Source organism: Syngnathus leptorhynchus, chromosome 8 (assembly GCF_054491065.1).
Source record: "Syngnathus leptorhynchus isolate UIUO chromosome 8, UIUO_Slep, whole genome shotgun sequence".
In the NCBI taxonomy this organism is placed as follows: Eukaryota; Metazoa; Chordata; class Actinopteri; order Syngnathiformes; family Syngnathidae; genus Syngnathus; species Syngnathus leptorhynchus.
The window spans coordinates 3656062-3682273 of NC_141202.1; the positions used below are offsets into that span (position 1 = coordinate 3656062).

Genomic DNA, 26212 nt, shown 5'->3' on the forward strand with positions numbered 1-26212 from the left:
CCCTGGGTAGACCTTTCAGGCCTAAAGGTTTATTTGTAATTTTTGAAAGCCACTTTGAATATTAACATTGCGCTTCAATAAGATAATATAATAACTGAACTTAATAGTAATAACAACAATAATTCAATTAAAATGTATATACATAATATAGTTCAATGAAATTAATGAAATGTTTGGAAAGTAATTGCTGTAAACCGTGACATTTAAATGTATTGTAATTTAAAGTAAAAAAAAAAAATGGTTTGAATCTGTTCCATTTTATATTTAGTTGTCAAGTTTTTCTTTCCATTTGAAACCAATAAAAATCACATCAAATACATTTGCCAACTTTAACTTCCCAGTAACAAAAGCGAGCATAAAAGAACAAATATTTGCCAGACAAGCGATGGTGGCTTCGGGGTCAGTGACGAGGGGGTCGTTTTGCAACTGTTTGCTGGATTTGAACAGCGCTAAAATTGCAACCCCTCGGCATCCCCTCATGTCTGGGGGCCTGAGGACTCGGAGACGCTGGCGGTAAGGTGTCGACCCCTCCCACCATTGTCAAAAGCCACATCAGAGCGGCTGTAATCCACCACTTCCCTTCTTCACTGTTATGTGGTTTCTATTTGACTGGAAGGGGGGGGGGGGGGGGGTCTTGGTTTTATCACCACACACACTCAATTGTACCCCGGGGGTTTTTACGGGGAGGCCGACAGGATGTTCGGCCCACCAGGAGATCAAAGTGTCCTCCTCAAGTAAAATGTGATCAGCGGTGACCTTTTCAACTGCGACGGGCTTCACATCACAAACGCATGCAAGGTCCGCGTTGCTGCGGCCGCTTCCTCCCTTGGCACGAATCATCATCGTCTTGTTCTTTGGTGATAAGGGAAGAAGAATAATTTTGTTAAATTTCCAAGAAAAAGCCAATTGGAGTCTTGGAAAAGTAGATTCAAATGTATTTTTCAACAGTCACAAAAAAAAAAAAAAAAATCAATACAAAGGTAGAATGAATAGAAATCGAGTTCAAATTGAAGGCAGTGCTGGTCCAAAGCATTAAGTTAAAATGTACAATGTGTATTTACAATAAACCCAGAGGAAACTTTCAACATGAACGCATAGCAAGGTGAAATGTTACATTCGCAATACACGCAAAGACAAATTGGAATTTTGACACGTTTATATAAACAATCCACTTTTTTTGGAAACAGGGGGCTCGATGAGTTCTTCCAAATGCTTTTTTTTTTTTTTTGGTTTGTTTTTTCCTCACATTGACCCAAACTGATTTGTCATGACGCCGCATAACAACGAGCGCCTTCCAACCGCAGCGCAGGAATTTCTCTGAAGCTCTTCAGATGTTTTCTAAACAGCGCAATGGAAGCCAACACTTGACTTCACGTCATTAAAAGAATGTTGTGGATATTTGAGTCATGCCTTATGTGTTAATAGCAGAGGCAGATGGTGAGCTGGGACAGATCATTGCAATCACGTTAAGAGCGTCTTTAAAAAGGCACATTTTGGCTACTCGGCAAAAAAAGTATTGAGAATTTTCGATTTTCTTTACAAATGAACCTGATTTGACCTTCTCTTAAGTTTTGAATCGGCATTTTTGGTACAATTTATTTTCCCAGATCAAAATGACTTAAGTACCCATAATTGTAATTTTTGATTTGTAAAATTTAATTGAAACAATATGGGCAAAGGCATTTCTTTCCGACACAAATGAAGATTCACTGTCAAACTGCTAGGGAAGAATGTCAGATTTTTTGGACTGAAGTATCGGTGGCTGGTATCGGCAACCTTTGCGATACCCGATATCTTAAAATAAAGTTTAAAGAAGATCAAATGAAGTAAAAAAAAAAAAAAAAGGGCCACATTGCGCAACATGACAATCAATCAACATCTACGACATAAAAAAAAATGAACTTTCTTGACCATGAAAGCAGTTATGTGCTTTAAACGTAACAGTATTACAATTTTAGACACAGCAAGGGTTATTTGCAAGGGCACTGCGGCGACATTCCCCGTCCGGTATTGCATGAAGCAGCTCTCGAAAGGTTTTCAAGTTTGCAGGAGTTTTTAAGAAGCATTGGCACAGCAACTGGAAAAAAAAAAAAAAAAAAAAGTGGTGTGTACATGTTTGTGTGTGTCTCATTCCTGAAATGTTTGTACAGTCTGACAGCAGTTTTCAAGCTTAAACACCAAGCTTTACTGTCTCTTCAAAAACAAGGCCACTCTTTGGAATGATGCTGATTAAAAACAGACTCTAGTCCACAATCAAATACAAAACTCTTCCCGGATTAGAAAACAAAAACAAAGAAAAAAAAAAAAGTGCTGAATGTTCCGTTGGTCTCAGAAGTTCCCAGGCTTGTGAAAAGAAAGCCATAATAAGCGTGTGGGTGGAGAATCGCTCTCATTTGCCGACGCTCTCGGTGGCCGGGTTGTATTCCGTCTCGCCCGCCGACACCAGAGAGATGCGGCGAGTGGATCCCCACAATCGGCGGGAGAATTGTCCTGGACGAACCTGACGACACCAAAAGTCAACGTTAGGCTGGACCGGAAGCAACGACCCACATTTACAAGCTAACTTTTTTTTTGACATGCGGAAGCAGACAGCGGCACACAATTATCATGCGAGAAAAAAAAAAAAAATCTATTTTCATTCACTCCTTCACTTTGCATATGAGTAACTGAACCCCCCCCCCCCTCCCAGTCCCCTTTCTTCACAGTTCTCACAAGTACTTCAAGTCCTGGTTCTCACCTCCTCCGGCTTTCCCGCCCCCACTACTATCAACTTCCCGTCTTCGAGGCCCACCAGGATGTGGCTGCTCTCTTTGGTAACAAACACGCTCCTCACTGGGACTTTCAAGGCCAAGGGCGGCACAGCGGCTTTCAGGCTGTAAAAAAAAAAATAAAAAAAATAATATAGACAGACAGACTCATCCAAAGCAATGAACGTAATGCTGTTTTATTTTAACCAATAAATCAATCACATAGAAAATCCATGTGGAATCCATTAAGACCTAAAAGGACTTAGGGGCATTTGCTTTCAATCATAAAGAAGTATGTTTATTTTATTCATCATTCATGTTGATTACAGCTTCCAAACAATTTGAATTTTTTTAAATATATGATGCTAATTATAACCACAATCAAGGGAGGGAAAACTTTATTATTCAATACAAGAGAGCCAGACAACACACGTGATGTCAGACTGATTAATTCCAATGGAAATCCAACTTTGGTTCATTTCATAAATTCCCCCAACTAAGCTTCCAAGTTTCCAGAATGATGTCTGAATCTTTCTAGTTGAGCTGTTTAGACTGTACCTGCACAGCTGGAGGATGTGGAGTCCGCCCTGTACGGTGCCCAGGACGATGTATTCAGACACCAAGTGGAGAGCACACACTTGCTCCTCCATTTTGATGGAAGACAACAAGCAGCCATTGATCGAGTAAACATGCACGGAGTCCGAGGCCTGGATTGAATCAGCGGCGGTAGAGAAAAAAATAATTTGACACTTGACATTAAACAAAGTTTGCTTGCTGTGTCCACATACCTTTGTAGTATTGGTTGGCTCACCCCTGGAGGTCTGCACTACCACGTGGCCCTCCATGCCTACTTGGAGCTTGGAGATGTAGGAGGGCTCACCCGGAGGCCTCAAGGTCCTCAGGTAGTGGCCTCGTCTGATCGTGTGCACGATCACCGTCCCGTCCTGCCAGTCAACAATCGGAACAAACGTTTGAGAAATCACACATATGAAATGTGTAAAGCTGTCCGGCAACTATTTGGAGACCTTTGAGCCCGAGACAGCCATGTCCAGTTCTGTGCTGATGGCCACACACGTGACCTCCTGGTCATGTCCACACAGCACCTGAACGGGCCGAGGAGACAGCGTGCTGGAGAGGCCTCCCTAAAAGTGGGTTTCATATGAGGATCCTTTATCTTCTCTGGATGCATCAACAATTTTGACCTTTTTTTTTTTTTTCTTACCTGCTGTAGAACCTGCCACACCATACAGGACGTGTCCCTCGAGCCAGAGATGAGGTAGATGCCACACAGATCCAGAGCCAGGCATGTGACTACATCTTTGGATTAAAAAAAAATAAAAATCTCCAGATTATTTAAAAAAAAATATATATATATATTTAAAAAAATATATAAAATAAATAAAAAATGGTTTTCTTTTTTCCGTGTGCAGGTGTGCCTAATGAAGTGTCCACAGACTTACCGATGTGCCGGCAGATCCTGCCCACCAGCTTGCCTTTGCCCAACTGGGTGACCCGCAAACTGCAGTCCCAGTGTCCTCCACTAAACAGCAGCCGTCCATCATTGGACACCACCAGAATCTGAGCGCTGAGCTCCACTCCGGGTGAGAAAGGTCCGCCTAGAAAACGTTGTGTCCTGAAAATGAACAGACACAGAGTGCATGAGAGCTGTAGCCTGAAAGTGATTATTATGAGCGCATTAAATATGTCACTCCAGGAAAATGACATGTCCAAAAGGCTCCGAAGCGCATTGTTTGAGTTTTTATGGAATGTGGATTTGTTATTCATGTTCAAGGTCAATTGACTTTGAAACATCCCAGATGTTTCCTCACGAAAAAACAACACGCAGATGTTCTCAAACTTCGGTCTTAAAAGATTTGGATTATTTATTTTACATTTTTATTTATGAGGTTTAGATGTGATATAGAATAATCTAACATCATTTGACATTCTGGGTATTTTTTTCCCCAATATTATATTTACAGTATATAAAAAACAACAACAACATGGACTCACTTGGGATTAGTAACTGTTGGATCCTTGGCGAAGGTGAAGTAGTTGGCGATGTTCTTGTCGTAAGGCAGCCAACTGTGTGTTCCTATCAAGCCACTCGAACTCACTGTCACCTAGAGACACAAAAACAGGATTAAAAAAAAAAAAAGTCGCAGTTTTATCTTTTAGCCTAGCTCGCTAATGGTGTCAAGCAAAATGGTACCAGTATATTGGAGCCATGGATGATGGAGGACCGATTCTGGTTCTTTGGTACGACCGCCTGGACCAGGGGGATGCCATCGCTCACCACCTGTGAATGATTAAAAAAATCTATCAAGTTATTATTTTTCTATGTATCTGTAGTCTCAAAATATTTATCCAAATGAGAAATACTGTTTGCCCCACAAGTACATTTTAATTACAAAAAATAGACAGCAACAAAATCTCTACAGGCCAATTTTTTTTTATACAGCATTGGAGTTTTTGATCATGTTTAGACCCTTAAAAAAACAATAATAATATAAAAATAAAATAAATAAACAACAATAATAATGACAATAATAATAATGATCAATTCAATTCACCAGCCCACAGCTCAATCTTACCTCCACAAATGAGCGGAGCTTATCGAGGTGATCGAAGATGTTAACTGGCAGAGTGTCCAGGCGAGACTGCCGCCTTGAAGCATTTGCGGCTGACATTCGCGGTGGGTGAGGTTCCTGTTTCCACATGAAAATGTAACTTTTCACTCAGAACATGATTGGACCTCAATTCATGGTAAAAAAAAAAAAAAAAGTGAATGTTGAATTTATGATCTGATTCGAAAGTCTCACCTTGAGCAGTTGGCAGGGTGTTTGTCCAAATTCTCGAATGATGCCTTCTAGTGCTTTGCGTTCCGTCTCATCGGCAATGGCATCCAAATCTACAGCACCTGTGGAAAAAAAAAAAAAGCCCGTTAATAGTTTCCTTTATTTATTTTTTTTAGCAGCAATGACAAAAATATTCATAGTTGTCATACCTTCATAGGTGCAGTAGTAGTAAACGTTGAGGGCTTTCACTGCCTCTTCGCCTCTCTGCTTGTAGCCGAAGATCAGGTCGATCCATTCATGCAGATGACACGACACGTGTTCACTTTCCTAAAATAAAATAAATAGATTACAATTTACGGGGGATGAGATGGGTGAGGGGTTGGGGCGCAAGATCTCACAGCAACATCTCACCAGAGCTTCCCGGTGCTTTTTGATGAAGTCTTCCCTCGAAGCGGCCCAGCGAGGCAACAAAACGTCCTCCACTGGCTCCTGAGATATCTGCAAGGATCCCAGATCGAAGCCTGGAATCAAAGAGATGACAGATATGGAATTTAGGTAAAAAAAATGTGAATCAGAATCTCACCATTCATGTTCTGCAGGATTTCCGGGAAGTAGAAGAACTCCGGGATGAGCTCCTTGACATCAGCCGGGCTGCGAGCTTGCCAGGCCGCCGCCACCGAGTGGAACTGCCGATCAGTGCAGTCGAACCTAAAACGCGGTTGACCACGACGGATCAGAGCTGGTTGGAGGAAAGTCGCAAAGGTGTGATTTGGCGCCATTCCTACCTGCCGCTCTGCAGCTGGATGTGCAGCGTGGTGAACGGTTCCATGCGGATCATGTAGTGCATGACGCCAGCCCCGTTGGAGTAGTGCGTGCCGTAGTGGAATTTATTGACGGTGCCCGTCGGGTCCTCAAAGCTTTCGTACCTGGCGGGAAACACGGCCGTGAAGTCCCAAATTGCAAAAAATCCCATTGGTGGTCAAACTGACCTCTCTTTAACTGCTTGTGCATGGCGAGGGTTGACCACGCCGACGGGTTTGGACAAGTCTCGGAAAACGGACGGGTCTTCCAGATCTAGAATGGGAGAGGTGTAGTCGCAGAGGATCCAGGGGAACTGAGAAAAGACGACATGGACGTGAATTTGCGGGCTTGGGCTATCTCTCATCTCGTGTGTGCGTGCGTGTGTGTGGTCTCACCACAGGATATTGCGATAGGTCATTGTAAGTGCGCCCGGCGATGGTGTTGAGTTGCATTAAATATTCAAAATTGGATATTTCCCTGCAGACCCATTTCTGGGCAATATGGAAGAAACAGATCAGTATGATGTAAGAGGCATTGAGTAAAAAAATAAATAAAATTAGCACCTGCGTCAGGCCCGATGCTTTGAGTAACTCTTGGGGTGAGCGAGATCCAAAGTAGAAAAGGTTAGGAGGGCGCAGTCCTAGAATCCTTAAATATACTTTATTGCGCAACTAAGAAGGACAAAGATAAAGATGCTGTTAGGAGAATTTAAATTGCCTTTCAATGAGATAAGCATCACCTTCTTCTTGAAGTTGATGAAGTAGTGAGCCTGGTCAATGAAGAAGAGCTCCAGTGCGGAACGACGGAGGTTATAGCGTCTCAAATGGACCTCGCGCAGCTGAGACAGAGGTCGCTTGAAGTCGAACCCAATTCCTGGATATGACCCCAAAAAAATATATATATATTGTTTGCTGTCTGGAACGGATTCATTGGACTCGCATTATTTCCTATTTAATATATGACTTTGGTTTGTGTACATTGATCACCTTCCTCAGTTTCTTCTTTCTCAATGCTGGCGTCGTAGAAGTAAAGGTGGTGCGTGGTAACTTCTAATCGTCCGGGAACCTTGGCGACGATGGTGATGAGTTCACAGTCTTCGGATAAAACCAGCTTCTCTTTTTGGTTCTCATTTTCCACCTCCACGCTACACGCAAAAAGTCCGAACGTTAGATTTGAATCGGATATTGTGCTTTTCATTCCTTTTTTTTTTTTTTTTATCTCACTTGTTATCCAAAATAACAAGATCCTCTTCTCCTAACTGGTCGTCCTCCATATCGCTCACTTTGGCTTCTTTGGCCACGGCCAAGGGGAGAGCCTCGGAACGTGGACTGTCCGCTCCTGGAAAACAAATGACATCATTTTGTAGTTTGTATTTGGAGCCAAATGCGTGACGGTCCATCGTGTGACGCACCCATGTTGTCCCTCTGAGCGCTGGCTTCAGTGTGGGGATCATAAAGGTGGTTAGGAACAAGTTTGAGGCGCATTTTGGAATACGTCTCCGCGCTGGATAGTATCCACTTGACCTCGGGCTGATTTCTGCAGAACATATGGAAAAAAAAAAGCTGACTGAAAATAACAAAGAGGGTAGTGAAGGTGGTATGAAGTCGAAGGCGGAGCTGTTCAAAGTTAAGTCGGAGAATGCTTTGAGGCATAAATAGATTCCGGAGGAAAGCGGCAAAGCACACTTTTAGATGGAATGTAAAGCATGTTTGGGTAAAGTGAATAAAAATAACATTGGGCGAGAGAGAAGTCGTACTTCTTGGCCCACACTGCTCTCTCGCTGGTTAGGAGCCTTCGAAGAGCCTTCCAGTGTTGCCACACCACCCCCTGCTGGTTGGAGCTTTGCTTTTGCCAGCCGACGTAGCGTCCGTTCTCACTTCGAACCCGCTTCAGGTAGGGGTCGACGATCAATTCCTGTTATCGCACACATCGCCGTCAACTTAACGGAGAGGTCAAATGTCGCGCTTGTAGAAGAGCGTCCTTCACGTTGCGGCTACCTGAAATTTGGCTTTGCTCTCCGATCTGTCTTTGTCTCGTTTGAAGGCCGTACTCATGAGGTCATCGAAACAGGAATTCCAGAAATTGGACATGATGTCATGACTCCTCCCAAAAGTGTCCAGCTCGTACTGCTCCATTGTGGGCTGAACCTGCATAAATGTGAAGAAGTGCAAAAATGGATTTTTATTCTTATTTTGATTTATTGATGATCAAACTGCTGACCTGCTGCTGATAAAAACTCTGCCACTCCAGCGTGTGGCAGTAAGCCTTGAGGTCCTGGGCAAAAGTGGTGCTGCCGTTGGTGATGGGCAGACTCGGGAGCAGCTGTTGGACCGTAACTGGGTCGGCGTGTTGGTCCAGGAGGGCACGCACCACCGGGACCACCTGGGTGAACATCTCCGCATGTTCAGTGTTGTTGATGTCCGTCGCCTCTTGGTCTGGCCACAAGGGGGCGCCGATGCGGCCCAGCAGGAAGCAGACCTCTTCCCAGCTGAGACACAACACAGTCTGCAGCAGGCTGTGCAGCTTCACGAAGGCCATCACACACACCTGGGAAGAAATGAGGACTTTTTTATTTCATTTCAATCGATGATTACATCATCGAAACTCCGAGAGGAGCTACCCTTTCACGCAAAAGGAATGTCTTTGAATGCAAACCCCTAGAAGGTCTGCTCTTTGTTATCTTCACCTTACCCACCTGTGACTGCTGCTGTCGGATATAGCCGGTGATGATGCGTAGGCCGATCTGGGACATCTCCTTCAGTTCCGTGCTGCAGGGGCTGCCGGGAGTGCAGTGCCAGGCCTGCAACTTGTCCAGTAGGTTCACCACCCCTTCAAAGATCTGTGATACAGCGAAATTAAAGCTTAGACCTCATTCCAAACCTCAAAGACATTCGTTACAAGTTCAAGTGGCCGCGGGGGATGTACCTTCTCACTCCAGAGTGTATGATTGTCGGTCCCCTCGGCAAACAGGAAGTCCTGCAGCAACCTGAGGAGCCTCACTAGGCTGGGACAGAAAGGGAGGAATACTCCCTGGGCATCCCTCAGGTCAGACAAAGATGATTCCAGCATCATCTCCAGCAGACTGTTGCACACAGTAACACATGATGTCACCACAAAAAAAAAAAAAAATAATAATAGATTTACCGAGAGAAGCTAACCTGCGTTTGATGTCATCGGGCGGGCGCACCAATTGGCAGGAGGAACCCAGTTTGGTGAGAACCGAAAACACCTGGCCCCTCTCTCTCCAAACCACATCCTCGGGCCCGTCCGCCCCGCTGCCGCTCCAAAGCACGGAGAAGATAATATTGGTGAGCAGGTTGCAGAGCTCCTCTTCTGGCGTCTGCTAAAAAAAATCAAGCAACAATCAAGACATTGAAGCCTCCTGAGATGGAGTGTCTGTATCCAAACCTGTAGGTTGGACGTGTTGGAGATGCTGTCAGCGGTGGGAGGGTCCGTCCCGTAGCTGGCGTGGTCCAGAACGTTGGACAGACTGGAGCTTTTCCTAGGTCTTAACGGTGGAAAGGGTTTGCTGTACTCCAGAGGGGAAGGTGTGTTGGTGAGGCTACCAGCTGGGGTGACCTCTCCCATGCTGCCTAGTTCCAAATCAAAAGGCGGAGACGTTCCATACGGGGAGAAAGGTTGGTAATCTCTCCCGTCTTCATCCAGGCGAGACGAAGCGATATCCACCGCCATGGAATTAGACAGAGAGGACGAGTGACTCTCTTGGTCTGTGGAATCGAACGATTTGAAAGTCTTCAGCTGGCCGCTCATTCCGCCGGGCGGCGATAGAGATAAATATTCCTCGGAGATATCTCGTTGGACGCCGTCCTCCTCTTCCTCTTCGTCCTCCTCCTGCGAGGTGCCGTAGTTCAGGAAGATGCCGCTGCGTGCGTCCTCTATGAGAAGACTCTGGTCTCTATTCAAAGGGGGGCGGAACTTTTGCTCGGCGGAGCTCGAGATGCTGGCGGCGAAGGTTTCGAAGGATTCCTTCACGTAAAGCTTGGTGAGAACATCCTGCCAACCGGGCTGCTTGGCGAGATGTTTCACGTAATCCTCGCTGAGGTAGATGAGATGAAAGAGCTGGAAAAACAGGGAAGATGAAGATGATTCAAATCAAAACTGATGCCGGAAGAGGAGCAGAAGATCCGAGTCACCTTGCGACAAATGTCCAGGCGGACTGCCAGGTCAGCTCGGTGGGACAGACACACCACAGCCAGGAGGTCTCTGAAGTTAGGACTTGGGTCTGACAAGAGGAAGCTGAATTATTTCTATTTTTTGGGGATTAAGATTAAAATGAACACCTAGTCAAAGGTTTAAAAGTCTCCCTGAATTGAAGTACCTGTCGCAAGGACCTGCTCGTACAGACATCTCACAGTCGTCATGGTCACGGGAATATCTTCGAGGAAAAACACCAGGCCCAGATAGCCGAAGTCCTTAAGTTTCAGCCGCTGCTTGTTGCGCTCGGACACACGCTCGCTTTTCAGGATTTTGTATAAAACCTGCGGACGCATTGAAGACTTTCAATGACGACTGAGTTATGGAGCAATAAAAAAAAATAAAAAAACTCTGACCCTGAAGACCATCTCCCTGGCCCGGTCCCCAAAGCTTGGGTTGAGAAGAAGACTATAAAGTTGTTCCACTCCCCACTCCAACAGAACAGCTTGGACGTGTTCACGAGGAGGGCTGCTCCGTAAAAGCTCATACAACACATCCAGGGCCTTTATCACCTGAGAAAACATAAAGAAATAAAGGTGACTCCAAAAATGAATGCTACTCATAGAATGAAACTCCTTTTTTTTTTTTCCTTTTGCAGTACCTGCTGCTCATCTCCAGCAGTCAGAATGTAAGCCAGGACACTGTGGAGCTCCTCAGCCGTCGGAGACCTGAGGAAGTCTTTGAGCAAGGCAAACAGAGACGTCTGAATCATCTGCTTCTCGTCATAGAGACAGCTGTCATCTTTCTCCGTGCTGTTGTAAGAGACATGAAAGAACTGTAAATTGTGCGGATTTGATATTCACCCACAGTCCCCTTTTGGAAGCAAATCAAAATTCACCTGTAGTAAGTGCGAATGGTATCCAGAATGTATTGAACGCCATATTTTCTCTTCAAGCGCTGTTTTCCTTTGTGTATTACAGATGAGATGTACTGGACGTGATCTTGGAAAATAAAATGACATTTGCTCGATATGACAATTAGAAATCAATAAATAACCCTAATTTATATTTCTTTATACATTTAAAAGCATCAAAAGCTGCTTATGCCTCACCGTGGCAGACAGCAAAATGGCTCCTGGTCCAAATGCGGAAATCAAAGAGCAGGTGTTGGTACAACTGTTGCAGAAGTGGACCGTTCCCCTCGTTGAGAACCTGATCCAGTAGCAGCCGACATGCGATCAAAACATTCATGTCCATCATGGAGCCCGGAACCTGAAGAGAGGAGAAATGCGGGTGTTTTCATCCATCTGGCTCCTTCACGCACATTTTATTAAATCAAGTCAACGCAAATCAGAGTGAAAATCGACAAAAGACTCCACCGATGATAAAAAAACGTCATAATTTTCTCCGTTTTTACTTTGCTTAGCATGGCTCCGATGATGCTTGGCCCGTGGCACTGCAGCAGGCCTTCCTGATTGACAGGATGACGACGGATCATGTTCTTCATCATCAGCAAAAACGCCGCGATGCTATTCCTCTCAAGTCTCGCCTCTGGAATCAAAAGACATTTTTTTAATCTTACCTACAATGATCATTATCAAGTTTACATGAACCATACAACAGTCGAATAGAAACCAAAATGTAACCTGAAGACTTGAGTGGCAGCAGCATGGCGGCCGGACTTCGAGAGGATGTCAATTCTGGCCCGAGTAGTTCTGAGATCTCTTGAGCTCCGTTGTACACCTGCTCTTCCTCACAAACTTGCTCAAGCAGAGGCAGCAAGACGCCCATTCCCCCAACCACATTGATGGCATCCTGCAGGAGAATCACATTCAGACATTAGAACCAAACATATTTATCTCAAATCTACAGCAATTGAATTTAATATATTCCCCCCCCCCAAAAAAAAAATCTAACCTTAATGTCCCAGTTGATGACTCGGTGTCCCGTTAGCCGGCCATCATGTTGATGATTAGGAGCCAAATCCAAACATATTTGGCTTTTGAATGCCTGAAGCATTGACATGAGCAATTCATTCTAAATATTTTTTAAAAAATTAAAAACTTCACAACCTTTTCGGGTGCTTACCTGAGGAGTGTAGTAGAGCACCAGTTTGCCATTAAGATCAGATAACTCGCCATCCGCTTTGAATAAGGGCACATGATTTGGACCTGTGATAGAAAGCAACAAGTTTACCGACGACCGCCATTTTGTATTAAAGCCGTGCGGCTTACCTGCAGCGTACAGAGCTCTTGTTTGGCTCTGCTGCAGAGGTTCGTGGCAAATAAAGGCCGTGCCCAAGAGTCCATCCAGAGAAGAGGGGGTTCCCCATTCTGTGTCTTGCAACCCCGCCGGGATGGTTTGAACCGTGCAGTCGTTTAGAGAGCCCCAGCGGCCCCCTGCGAAATTGGCTGGAAAGGATTGCGAGCGGATTAGGGAGGGGGTGTTGGCGGGAAAGGAGAATTCCGGGGATTGGGCGGAGGACAAGGTTGTAGGGAGATTAGGTGAGGTTGTGGTGGTAGTGGTCCGGTTGCCGGCGGAGCCGATGCAGCAGGAAGTGAAAGGCTTCGAGGAAGATAAATAGAAAACCAAAAAACATTAATGAGCTAGTAGCATATTTATTTCAATTCCGGTAAACAAATGTAATTTACCTCACTCAAGGATGGAAAGCGAATTTGAGATGTTTTGGACAACTCTCCGTCAATGAAGATGTTGACCAGGTTCTGACCAAAAGGACGACGGCCTTGAACGTGGACGATGGCGACTGAATGCTGAAAATAAACATTTTCAACTACTATTTCCATCTTTAGACCAAGAAAATGAATCAACAGCGCCTCCGGTGGTCACCGACAAGTAATGCACTGCTAGTTCAATTGATTGATGACCATCCCGTCCCTACTTGAAAGTCAAACATCCAGACCACAGCCCAGCCTTAAATATTTTTTTTTTGGATACTTTCCCACATGTTCTGGGAGAGGCCGAGTCGTCGCTTTACTCACCCAACGTGAGTCAGCTAGCGGGAGTTCCGGCAATGCGACAGCCATGTAATCCTTCTTAGTGCAAACAGCCACCACCAGCACGCCCTCCATTGTGAAAAAGGCTTCCAGTCCAGTTCCACTAGCTGTGAAGAAACTTCATAGAAGACAAGAGCTTTAAAAATCCAAACATACCACACAAAAAGTCATTTCTCATAGCGGCCCCGCCCTTCTACCTGTAGAGCTGCTTTCGCCGAGGTCCTTTTCCCATGTCATGTTGACTTTCCGTGACTAAGCTAGCGGCGGGTTTGTCGTCGTCTAACGGAGGGGAATGGGGGAAGTCCATATTGAGGCGGAGCCAAGCGTGAAAGGCAAAGCTGCTCCCTGACCATCGTTGGACCGTGGGCACCATGATACCCGCCATAGGGGGTGTGAGATCAAAGTACTGCAAGGCGCTGTCACGACCTTCTCGAGCCGCCATCGCTGAAAGCACTTGGATGATACGAGCGCAGAAGGGATGCGTTCCCTTCTCCTGGTCCAATTTTAATAATTTCAGGAGGCTTCTCAGCTCCTCGGGTTTCAAGCAAAGTGAACCCAAGTCCTGCAGGAGGCCCAGCATGGCATCTGTACACTGTCTGTCCAAATGCTGCGGCTGCGAGAGCACCTCCAAGATGGCTCCCACCATGCCGGCCTCCACCGCCACCGTCCGGCAAGCTAGCGAGCCGCCGCATACGTTGGCTAGCCACTGCGCCACCAGAAGTTGGAGCTCCCTGTGGCCGTGCAACTCGGGAAGCCAATGCAGAAGCAACAGAAGAGGCTGGTCGTTACTAATGCCCAAGTGATGCGCGTGGGCATACTCGCCCTCAACTGCCTGTAAAGGAATAAACACGAGTGGCTCGTAATGAGGAAGAGATCGGGACGCCGTTTAAAAAAGGTCGTTTGTGAGGGAAAATGGAGTTCTCGCTGTAGGCGGTGAGCGGATAATGAGAGGAAAACGCTTTTCACCATGTTCATCAGCTCCTGCAGCAGCCTTTTGGTAGGCCGACCTTGACTCTTGAGCACGTCGAAGAGCTGGGAGTAGCCGATCCTCTCCTTGAAAATTTCCTGAGGCATGAGACAGAAATAGATACTCCAAAGCTACTCCAGAGAATTGCAAAATTGGCACACTTCCAAAAGGCCAATTGGTTTCAGTGAAAACGTCACAATAATATATACTGTGTGAAAAATGATACGGCGGAACGAGTTTGAAATATAAAAACAAATATTGTTGAGTCACTATTGCAATTTAAAATACTATTCAAACAAGTGTGATGCCAACATTATCAAGTTAGAAATCTGAATTCATTTCCAAATTTGAATTGATAAATCCAGAGATTTGTTTGCATGACCATAAATTGCAAATTTGAAGCTAATCGCAGGTTTAACTTACGGTTATTATATTGGCCTGTATTTCTAATTCTAGTCTGGCGTAGCAAAATAAAAGAGGACATTAGAGACAATGACTTCTGAAGTCCAAACCTTGGCAGTGGGGGAGTTACTCATGATAGCTGTCAGGACTCCAAGAGCATGCACCGTGATGCTGTCTGAGCCTCGCTCCAGCACCTACGTCAACATAGGGAAACGTGCTTCATCATGTCGGGTGCAACAAGTTAAAATGGAAGAAAGAACGGGATTGAAGTAGAAGAGGGAGGAAAGGAGGACAGGTTTTTTTTTTGTCCACACCAAGATTATGAGAGGCAACCAGAGAAAAGAAAGCCAGACAATTAAGATAGGTGACAGCCAATCCCAGCACACTTGAGAGGACTTTTTTTTTTTAATGTTGGTGCCACCAAACCAGCAGCCGAGAAAGTAAGAGCCATGCATTAACCACCATCTCATGCACTAGTCAAAGTGTCTAGTCCAAAAACTAGTCCAGTGTCATCAACAGGGAATTCAGCCTCCAACTACGAAACACATGAGCTCGCTCTTTCCATCAAAACTTATAAAGATATTGATTTTTTTTTCCCCCAAACAAATCTAGCTAGAGCTTATTTCACTTGTACACACATATATATAATATATAGAATATATATATATATAAATAATATAAATATATACATTAATATATATATATGGATACAAATATATAAATAAAAAAATAAATAAATATAACTAGGGTCAGAGGTTGAGATCTTCTTCAGCTCACTGCCTGTAACATTTTTCTCCCATTCCCCTCCAAACTATTAAGGATCATTGCGCAAGACGTCAGAGCAAAGTGCCTGCTAATTTTGAATGATGTCAGTAATAAAGTTTTCTACCGGTTTTCCAAATTCTTCCACAATTTTAGCCCCCTTTTTTTTTTTTTACTGCTTGAAAAAAAAATGCATCGGTCAGGATGTTTCTTCATCTTCAGTGAGCAATCTTACTATATCAAAGTGAAAAATTTGTTCTCAGGATATGTGTGTAAAAGATAAGTTTCACCCCGAGTGCTACTTATCACATCATGCTACCTGCCTTCCTGTCTCAAGTTTCCGCTTTCGACAGCTGATAGCTATGAACACGTGGAGAGAAAGGCTGAGTTTCCTGCTGACAGATCAATTTCAACACCAAAGGATTTTTTTTTTTTGTACCTGGTCCTCTTTGACCTCTGTGGTAAGGTCACACTCACTCTTCGGCCTGTTGCTCTGAAAGAGCTACCGGACATACACACGATATAATTTCAAAATGCAGAATTTTTTTTTTTTATATTCAAAAGACACACACTGCTGAGGGAAGTCAGACAGCAATCAAATGAGCATTTGAGGAAAAAATCTTTAGGGAAATCTGTGCAGACTAAACATGAATTAAAAGCTGAGGGGCATATTGGAGATGGCCCAGCGGCTAACCTTGCTGTTCTGTATGAGCCTGAGGATGTGCTCGAAGCAGTTGTTGTTCAGGAAGACGGCCTGGAGGGCGGGTCGATCCGAACACTGCAGGATCTCAGGTACCTCGGCTAAAAACCAAAAAGTGAGATTCACCGTCACGTCGATCGTTTGACCTCCACGTGGATTCCGTCGTCTTACTCAGCATCAGACTCTGGAGCGAGATGAGACGTTCCTCGGAGTTCTGCCTGTCTCGCTGTTCAGTGCTCAGCGGATGGTTCCAGTTGAGGAGCTGGAAGAAACTTTGCAGTATGGTCTTGATGTTCACTTGCCGCTCCGACGGGCTGCTAAAATGCAGCAGGTGGATCATGGCCCTCAGGCACCGCAAGGTCAGCCGAGGGAGCGATGTGTTCTTCGACCGATTGGAATCGCGACAACACCAAGTTTGCAGCACGGAGAAGATGTCTTCCACAGCGTGAGAAGTGACAGCGAAGAGACCGTTTTTCTGGAAAGATACATAATCCGATATGATCCACGGTAATCGCATTCCCAGACAATAATAACCTCTGATTATGAGGATATAGAAAATATGGTGGCAGACCTTGGCTCCACTAATGATGGCTCCCTGGAGATGAACCAGCCTGAGTGTGAGAAGCTCTGGTATTGTCTCACTGTCCTGCAGATATTCTGTAAACATCAAATATGTAAGTCGGTGTTTAAATGGAAATGATAAAAAAAAACGTCAAGCGGTAGCTATTTAAGGGAATCTGGGTTACTGGCGTTCCTCAAGGCTCCTTGTTAGAACCACTACAGTTTAAATGTTGAATTAAAAAAAAAGCTGTCCAGAAAAACATGCATTCTGCTACAATAGAATGATGAAGATCAGAGGGCAAAGGTCGAGCTTCTCACCGTGGAAGAGAGCTGTCAGCTCTTCTGGCAGAGGCAACGGAGAGAATTTATACTTGTTCCTCTCCAGCAAGCTCACCTCCTCCCTGCAACAAGTCATGCCAAGAAAATACCATTCTACTGAGGCTTGACGTTAAGAGGCACTCCGACAAGATTACGCATCTCCTACGAGTGACATTAAAAGTATAATATGGCGAACCTCGTGGAGTTTTTGGTCAATACATTCCACCCGCAGAACATAAGCTCACCCCGCCAGTCGTCTCCTCCACGTCTGATAAGGGTCAAAGACGCTCTCCCACAGCACGAGTCCGTAATACACCACCGACTGCAGTGTTGACTGCTCTCCTGCTCCATTTTTTATCTGATGAACGTAAAGAATGCAATGACACAAATGGACAAAGCTACCGTGGTGTTCATATTTTGTTTTTGGTTCAGTTTATAAATGGCGTACCTGGTGTAGACAATAATTCAAAAGCTTTATGGATTCAATAACAAAACAGGGGGTCTTCTCCGGCTCCATGTTCTCCATGTTTCTGGAAATTGAGAGAAAAGAAGAATTAGGAAGGTAAAACACTGCAAGATGGCCATCTATGGTAAAGAAAAGGTAGCTTCGCAGTATACGCGCAGAATGAAAGGGAGAACTTCCTGACCAAGGCTTGCGGCCTCTTTGCACAATTTATGTCGCAATGTCAGGAGAAACAAAATAACTGTAATTTGCCAGCTTCCCTTAAGTCCATCATTAGAAAAATAAAGAATAAACAATAAAATAAAAATGAAATAAAATGAAATAATAAAATACAAAATAAAAAAATAAATAAATGAAATGAAATAATAAAATATTAAATAAAATAATAAAATATTAAATAAATAAATAAAATCAAACAAAATAAATTAGGTGGGGTGGTAAATGCTCAAGACAACACCATCCGTGCGTAGTAGACTAACCTGCAGATGATGATGAAAAACTTGATGAGAAGGAGAGGGTGGGGGGCGTTGATGCTGTGCTCATGGCTGTCGGCGAGGTGCGGCGCACTTTGCCAAAGCTGTGTGCTGAGGAACACCAGAACCTCCCTGGGAAGCAGGGGCACCTCGGAGGTGCACTCCTCCAGCCTAGAGACAGTGTTTAAGTGTAAAATAAACTTGTCACAAAGGTATCCTTGCAAGAGGTCAAAGTTCAATCTGCTTTGTGGGATGGGTGGATGGAACAAAGATAAAACTTGGAACAAAGAGAGAAATTCTTACCTCCGAGGCTCGAGCGAGTGTACGTCAATGAGCCTTTCAAAGGACGCCACGAATGCCTCGAGCCACTGCTGCAGATAGGCCACATCTTTCTAGAAGGAGAGGGAGAGAAGGTAAATGGAATAAAGTACAAACTAATGATTACTTGCGCAATCTCAACAAGATCTGTGGAAAGTTTCTGCCCTGAACGCTTCAAGACGTGCGCTGTAAGAAAAGGCGGTTGGCGCCGTTGTGGGAGTGAACATGGATTCTTAGCCACGTGTGTCGGTGTAGAAGTGCAGAGTTTTATATTAATAACATTGTGGCGGGTGGTGAAGTCATAAGCAAGCTAGTCCAACCGTATAATTAACATTACACAAATATTATGAAGAGCAAATGTCAGCGAATTTGAACTATGCATGGCATCATTATGTAACAATACAAATATAATCTGGTGATAATAAAGTTGAAGCAATAAGTACATAGGAATCCTCCCATAAACTTGGATGCTACATTGTAAGGCAATAAAAGCGTATAAATTCTCCAAGCCAATCAATAAACTCGAACAGGTTGTATTTGCAATAAAATGTGACATCAGCTAATAAAATTGACCCAGTCACAAAAGTGAAAGTATTGCAAAATATAGTACATGCAGATCAAAGTTGTCCATATCTTTACAAAGTGGCACATTGTGTCTCTTGTCAACCTCACAACCTGATTTTGTGTAACAGGATGTTGCAAAGAGATTTAACTCAAAAGTGGAGAATGACATGAGCCATCTTTTTTTTTTTTTTTTTTTTTTTTCAAACTAAGATGTTCAAGTAAACAAGATAATGTACACGATTAGACATTAAAATATAAAAAAATGGTTTGATTATTTTAGATTGAGCCACACAACATCAATTTACGCAAGAGTTGTCCACAAATATTACAGAGTCATTTGAAGTTTTAAATAGATGATATTTACCTAGAATATTGTTTTAATATTTTTTTGTAAACCACATCCTTCCTGTCTTCAACCCTCACGTCACCTTCTTCATCTTCTACTCATATCAAGAACACAATGTCTTTTAGGTCACGATTGTGGGTCAAACGTTTCAGCAGAATTATTATTTACGAGCAAACCCTTGGTGTCAAAATAGTGACACACGAGACAACCTTTTTTTTTTTTTTTTTTTTGAAGTGCTCTATGATAGAATAAACAATCGCTTGAGATTAGCTGAGTATGCATAAAGCTTCTGATGGCAAGGAAGCATCTCAGACGGCATTTACATTACCAGCTGACATGGACTCATGAGCCAGTCCATCTTTCATGGTATGAGTCTGAGCATGGGAGGTCAGAACCCGGCGACCCCGGTCTCAGATGTGCCGATGGCGGTCCACAACTGGGCAGTTCATTTCTTTCACAGCAAGCACTCGAACTAGCTTGTTTGAAATGTCCCAACATCAACCAGGAAATGAATGACATGCCACTTTAACTTGTTTCCTTCGTACATAGCAAGCCCCTTCCTCTTCTGCGTGGCGTGAGCAAACACGGGGAAGGTTGATGTGTAAAAAAAATAAAAATAATTTTAAAAAGCTGTGGGAACTTATTTATGCTAATTAAGTGAAACATTTGCATGAGCACGCGTTATAAAAAAAAAAAAAAAAAAAAAAAAAAAAAGAGTTCACTGATGCATGTTTCAGAAATGCATTGAGTTAACATGCTGACTCAGCTGTTTCAGATGAAGATTTTTTTTCTCTTCTCAGATACTTGATATGTGATTAAATCTTGAAATTGTGAAATGTATTTTATTTGAATCAAATATTATTCAGAAACAAATTCACCATCCATTTTGCAGATCAAATTTTGCAGTCATCCTGCAAAATAATTACGGACAAAATTAGAAATTTGGCTCCTCTTCAAAAGTCCCACTAAAACATATGATGAAGAACAAGGATAGGTCTTTTTCATGTTCCTCGACATTTCTGTAACATTTCTGCAGAATGCAAAATCAGATTATAGAACGGAAACGTTTGCTGATAAAAAGTAAAAGCAGGGGAAGTACTTTGTCGAGTCATGATTCATTTCTTAAATAAGAACCCAAGTGGATGCTACATTTTGTAAAAATCAGCACTTTGCCAACTTTTCCACGCCCGCCCAATGAGGTGTGTCAACTCCAGACATGCAGCTGCTGCTTGACATTCAGTTTGGCTCCGTCCGTCTCCCTGCCTTAGTGGCGGCAAAGAGCACATTGACTGTCCTGCTTGTTGGCCCTCGTGCTGGTAAAGAGTGCAGAAACCGCAAGTGTCATGTGAGCTGGCCTTGTTTTTCCTGATCCAGTGTTTCCTAACCTTTTATAAAGTAAGCCAATGTTTTGCATTTCAAAAAATTAAACAGCACACCAAGACATTTTGAACCTTTTGATATCATCTACCAAAAATCTGCTTGTCACTATACGTTGATGCATATATTTTTTTTAAATTGATATTGCAATAAATAAAATTCAATTGAACCGCAAATGGGAAATGTCGGTTTGTGCGGTGCAACTGGTTCTCTTATCACAATCCAAGTCATTATAGATGTTGGAGGAGGTTTCTACGAAGCTGAACAGAGCCAGGATGTCATGTAGCTCACTTTAATTAGTCCCTCGCAACCGCTTAGGCCAATAATCAGCGGATAATTACGCGTTATGTCTGAAACCTTATGATTAAGTCCAGGCTGTCACACAGACACTAGAAAGATGTTTTCTTTGTTTCTGTTTGGAAAATTGTCATGTGGAAGGTCGGAAATTTGACTTGGGTGCACTCACAAAACATTACATTAAAAATAAAAAAATAATAATACAATATGAGAAAAAAATAATTTGCTGTTCATTCTATATCCCACTTGAGTTCTAGGCAGACATTTCCTCTTTGCAGTCAGCCAATCATATTGCAGTGGGGGCGTGTCTTGCCTGCTCAAGTGAAATTCACGTCTCAACTTTATCCACTCATCAGTGCAGCACTAATATTAGTCATTCTATGAAAAGGACACAGAGTACATGACTGATAATTTAAGACTTTATTCTATTGTTTTTGTGGTATTGAAAGGGTTACTTTTATTATTTTAAGATTTTTTTTAATGATATTTGCATGTATAGTTAACAAATTCATTTATTATGATGGCAACAGTTTGACCCCAGAAGCAAAACCGGAGAAATTTATTAAATAATAAATATGAACGCAGATAATAAAATATCACCAAATTTGACTGCACACACAAGTAAATAAAAAGTGCAAATACAAAACTTGTTTGCCAGCCCGGGCAAGAAAAAATGTGAACACTACGTAATAGGGCATGGCAGTGTGCAATACATTGGCTATGCAGGCAAAACACATTCATGTGCCTCCTTACGCATGATATCCATGCAGCCAATGGTTTTTATTTTAGTTGATGACTCTATTTTGGTAGCTAACTTACCCAAATGTGTCTCTACTAAACATGCATAAACTTTGAAATTGAGACTGGAAAGTTTAGATGACAAACTTGTATTGCAAATCACATGCTATGCTACAAAAACATGGCAAAACTCAACTGCCGGTTTATTATTAAGATGATCCATTATTGTAGATGTGTTTTATCTCATCTGTGAACTTAAGTTGATCTTAAAAAAAAAGGGGGATATGTGATGTGTTGCACAATCAGAGGAAGCTAAGTTCCTTCATCATACACAAGGCAGAGCAACTTTTTCTTCTGACAGAAAATATACTGGAGGAAGGCAATGAGACTTTGAATAACTTGTTTAGATGAACAATGCTGTTTTTTTCTTTTTATTCTTTTCAGGATAACCTGAAGGATTATGGACAACAACAGAGAGATCTGTTGTAATCTGGCTGGGTGTGTTATCCAAAACAGGGTTCCAGGTCAAAAGTCATATTTACTGTCAAAACAAAAGGCCTTTGAATCCAACCGGAGTCTTTTAATGGTGCTAATTTGCCTCACTCAAATATTGTCTTTCAAACATAATTCAATTGTGGCTTATGTTCGGGTACACGTACGCAGGACATGACCACACAATGGCACTGAGAGTCTTTAGGAACGTGATTGTTCTTTCAAGTGGCTCGGCGGCCTTTCACCTCACAATTCTTTTTCCATTCAGTCAGAAAAGAGCAAAGAAAAAAAAAAAAAACCTTCATTGTAAAAATCACCCAACCTCATAGATAGATGTAGTTTCTTCATTTATTTACTCAACTGCAAAGACTATGAGGTGTTTATTTGAAGGGGGCGCCTATGTGAGAGGTCAAACAAAAGTTTGTGTCAGGGTGGAGCCGGACACTCGGGTGTCTCTTAATTGGTCGACGGAGAATTGGTACTCCCGTGTTACAATGGGAATGGAATGTGGAATCAGTAAGGTATTTTTTCCTCAATTGTAAAAAAAAATAAAATAAAAAAAATGTCCGTATTAACCACATTAATAAACTTGAATCTTGTGTGCCTTTTCAGACTTTGACAGGTTGAGATCAAATCTGCTCTTAAATTCAGTCCAAATTTTACAAAGGTTTGCAACAACAACAAATGTCCTTGTATATGGCAAAACGTCGTCCTTGTCAACAGAGCGAGACTTTCAGATAGAGCTGTTGCGATAAGAAACAAGGAGCCGCTGCCCCACTTAATCATAACTGGGCATAAAGTCTCATCTTGTTCTGTCCTCGGGCATTGAAACAGATTGCCAAAAACATGAAATAGTAATATCATCCGCAGGCAATTTGTTGTTCCGCGTCAAGAAAAGACATGTCTCGATTGCAAAATACTTTTATCTCCCCTCGCCTACAAACACAATTACGACACCCTCGCAAATGGCAAGTCATCTCGAATGGTAAACAATAATAAAATCAGTCTACTTTTGCTCCCCTTCATCCAACTGGAACTTTAACGAGACCAAACACATTCAACGTGATTTAGATGTCATCACACTTTTAAGTTTGCAAACACTCGTCCTCCAAAACAGCAAATATTGAGATATAAACGATATTCAAATTCTGTTGCTCTCGGCTCTTGCACACAAAGACATGTCACAAAACTGGCAACTTATTTCAACAGTTCCAGATCTGGTTTTGGATTTAATTGTTTCTTGTTGTATGCACATACAAATGTGGAATGCATGAATGAATGTACTGTAAACATAAAGCGTGTTATCAAAACTAACTTTGTCAGTGAAGACTTGAAATTGAATATTAGCTAAGAAAGAAAAAAGGGAAAATGCTTGTGTAAAAATGTGCAGATAAATTCATTTTCATCATAAAAATAATAGTTATAATAATAATAATTCATAATCATTTATTGATTATAAATAACTACCTTATAACTGAAAAATCTATTATTTCATTCAAACATAATGTACATGTAATAGTATTTATTTCACGAATACTTTGTAATTTTATAAATTATAATAGATAAATGGTTAAGAAAATGGATGGTTAATAAAGCACTTGTTAAAAACGAGATTACAATAAATAGAAAAAAATGTAAATGAATTAAATAAAAAATTAAATTAATACAATTCCATTTTCTATTAGCCAATTCTAGGGAGAAAATGCAAAATGGATGCAACAAATATTACAGAAAACTTGTAAATACAAGGAGGGTTGGATTAAAGAACGAATTGGGTCATATATGTGTGGGACGTAGTTTTACCACCTGACAAACGCTAGAGACGATAGAAATTAAACCAGGATTATTATTTTGCATGTAGTTTGCTGTGACACCATCCCGAGATCTGTTTCTCATATTTTGACTGTCTTATGTAACTAATAAGCTAAATATTATGACATTGTGATGCAGTGCAGGTCTACACTACTATAAACTCCACCTAAAATTATCTATCCATCCATTTTCATAGTGCATGTCTCAATTAAGGGAGCTGCAGCCTCTCCCAGATGACGTGAAGCAAGAGGTGGGTACTCCTGAGACTGGTTGCCAGCTAATGGCAGGGACAAACAACCATTCACATTCAGTATTTGTGTGGACAGTTTAGACAGGTGTGTCTCAAAGTATGGTTCGCCTACCATGAGTAGGATGCTGCAAGTCATACTTAACTTTAAATTGCATTTAATCTTCATAAATATTTTTGCAACATTTTTTGAGATACATTTTTAGTTCATTTTTATGTGCAATAGATTTTAATCGAACTATGAAAAACTACCACAATCCAGATTCCTATTAAAAGGTGATCCGGCAAATAGTTTCGGATTTTTTGGGGGTGGCTTGCGGCCCTGTATCCCACCAGGATAGATCCGCCCCTGCACCAAGCAGCTCTTTCTATACAGTATATACACAGTGTATATACATTTATGAAACGTGGGAGGAAAACAGCCCACACACAAAAAAAAAACCACAGGTAAGCACAGGGAGATCATGCAAATTCCATACAAAAAAATTCCAGAAAATATTCAAATTTCAAACCTCAAAACTGTCAGGCCTAAGCCCACTGTTCTACCTGAATCCGAAACACAAGGTTAAATTGAGTGTCAGTTCAAGCAGACTGTAAAGATTTTATGGTGTACCTAACAAACTAACTTTGTTATTTATTTGCCTTAGTAATAAAACATTCACTATTTGACTACCTGAGAAACACGTGACACTGGGGGGGCGTGGCGACAATAAGCAGGAAGTAGACGGTTTGGGTTACACCTGCGTGACAGGTCAGGTATAACAAACTGGTACCAGAATCTTACTCGAGTTGTGCTTTTAACTGCTTCAACTTCTCAACAAAACAGTCAACTGATAGTGCACACTAATAAATTTATAAATGGGGAAGCTAATGTCCAAACAGTGGAGTTACTTCCGCTTATAACCGTCTGTCAAAAACACGAGCCAAAGCGCACCTGAGGACAAAAAGTAACCCTTGTAACATGTAACATGTTACATGTTAGATATAAGCAAAATATTACAGTAACAGCAAAGACGACAACAACAGGTGTCCCCGTCAGGTGTGACGTCCTTTACCTTAGTGTAGTACAACATCCATAGCTCGTACAACTTCTCCTTCGATGCCATTGTTCCTCCAAGCTCCTGGTTGCTCATTGACTCCCGTTTACGTTGAATTACAAACTCCAAGGAGAGACCAACATGGTCAAAAGGGAAGCCGGAGCTGCTTCAAACCGTTCCCAACACACGGGAGCAGGACGCGGCGCGCTCCTGCCGTCAACCATTCCTGCCACATTTGCCCTCAATTCATTATTCCGCAAAAAAAAAAAAAAGTGCAGGTTATAAAAACTTATCACGAGTTCTTCTCAAAGTAGATGCGCGCAATACGTGAGCACCGTGAGGATAATGTCGAACTAGGAAGGGAAATTGCGTGGATATAAAAGAGTGGAGAGGAACACCCATGAGAAGCGAGTGAGCGATCGCACAGTGGCTGCTTCCGAGTTGCGGGGGGGGGGGGAGAGGGAGAGAGAGAGAGAGAGAGAGAGAGAGAGAGAGAGAGAGAGAGAGAGAGAGAGAGAGAGAGAGACTGTTCCCACGGAAGCAAGCAGAACCAAAGCTCCAAACCCGACCAGAACCAAAGCTAAAACCCCGACCTAAGTGATCACCAGGTCACCGTGCATACGGTGACAACTGTTCTGGGAATTGGGAAGTAAAAATAAGAAGTAAAAATATGTTCTTATATTTTCCACAACCCGCATCAGGTGACAAAGATGGTCTTTCTTATCAGCCTGTCCATTTGAGTAATTGAGACGCCTTCAAAGACAACAAATGCCACTGTTGAGTCATAATGTTCTCATTTCAATCTATGTGTTGTATTTTTACTC

At 42.5% G+C, this 26212-nt stretch overlaps 1 protein-coding gene across 3 annotated transcripts; it reads right to left on the reverse strand.

Annotated features, from left to right (window-relative positions):
- Positions 1-918: 918 nt before the first annotated feature.
- Positions 919-25799, reverse strand: nbeal2 (neurobeachin-like 2). Of its 3 annotated transcripts, none has more exons than XM_085918172.1 (55): positions 25407-25799; positions 18464-18552; positions 18167-18331; positions 17673-17754; positions 17470-17582; positions 17225-17307; positions 16917-17002; positions 16517-16820; positions 16340-16446; positions 16085-16147; positions 14994-15077; positions 14481-14579; positions 13712-14346; positions 13500-13632; positions 13152-13271; positions 12735-13065; positions 12589-12671; positions 12418-12510; positions 12147-12315; positions 11918-12051; positions 11613-11772; positions 11400-11502; positions 11163-11313; positions 10918-11073; positions 10686-10845; positions 10501-10589; positions 9755-10426; positions 9505-9686; positions 9272-9428; positions 9042-9185; positions 8567-8893; positions 8344-8493; positions 8103-8260; positions 7758-7882; positions 7570-7684; positions 7333-7490; positions 7086-7219; positions 6910-7017; positions 6742-6837; positions 6535-6659; positions 6331-6471; positions 6129-6253; positions 5957-6066; positions 5755-5872; positions 5570-5667; positions 5342-5455; positions 4960-5046; positions 4761-4870; positions 4208-4380; positions 3970-4064; positions 3773-3889; positions 3536-3691; positions 3306-3454; positions 2738-2873; positions 919-2500 (listed from the first exon to the last, which is right to left on the reverse strand). In XM_085918172.1, the coding sequence occupies exons 1-55, from the start codon at positions 25482-25484 to the stop codon at positions 2390-2392; spliced, it is 8361 nt and encodes a 2786-aa protein (XP_085774298.1). In that variant the 5' UTR covers positions 25485-25799; the 3' UTR covers positions 919-2389. The 3 variants fall into 3 exon arrangements, with proteins under 3 accessions (XP_085774298.1, XP_085774297.1, XP_085774299.1); XM_085918171.1 differs by having other exon boundaries at positions 9505-9689; XM_085918173.1 differs by lacking the exon at positions 16085-16147 and having other exon boundaries at positions 9505-9689.
- Between the last annotated feature and the right edge of the window lie 413 nt (positions 25800-26212).

Bases quoted from the DNA above. Each gene is read 5' to 3' on its own strand.
- nbeal2 (XM_085918171.1), bottom strand. From the start codon at position 25,484: ATGAGCAACCAGGAGCTTGGAGGAACAATGGCATCGAAGGAGAAGTTG. The intron at 7,220-7,332 runs GTGATCAATGTA...GGTCATATCCAG, and splicing joins GAAAGAAGAAACTGAGGAAG to GAATTGGGTTCGACTTCAAG. The intron at 2,501-2,737 runs GTGAGAACCAGG...TGGTGTCGTCAG, and splicing joins GGGCGGGAAAGCCGGAGGAG to GTTCGTCCAGGACAATTCTC.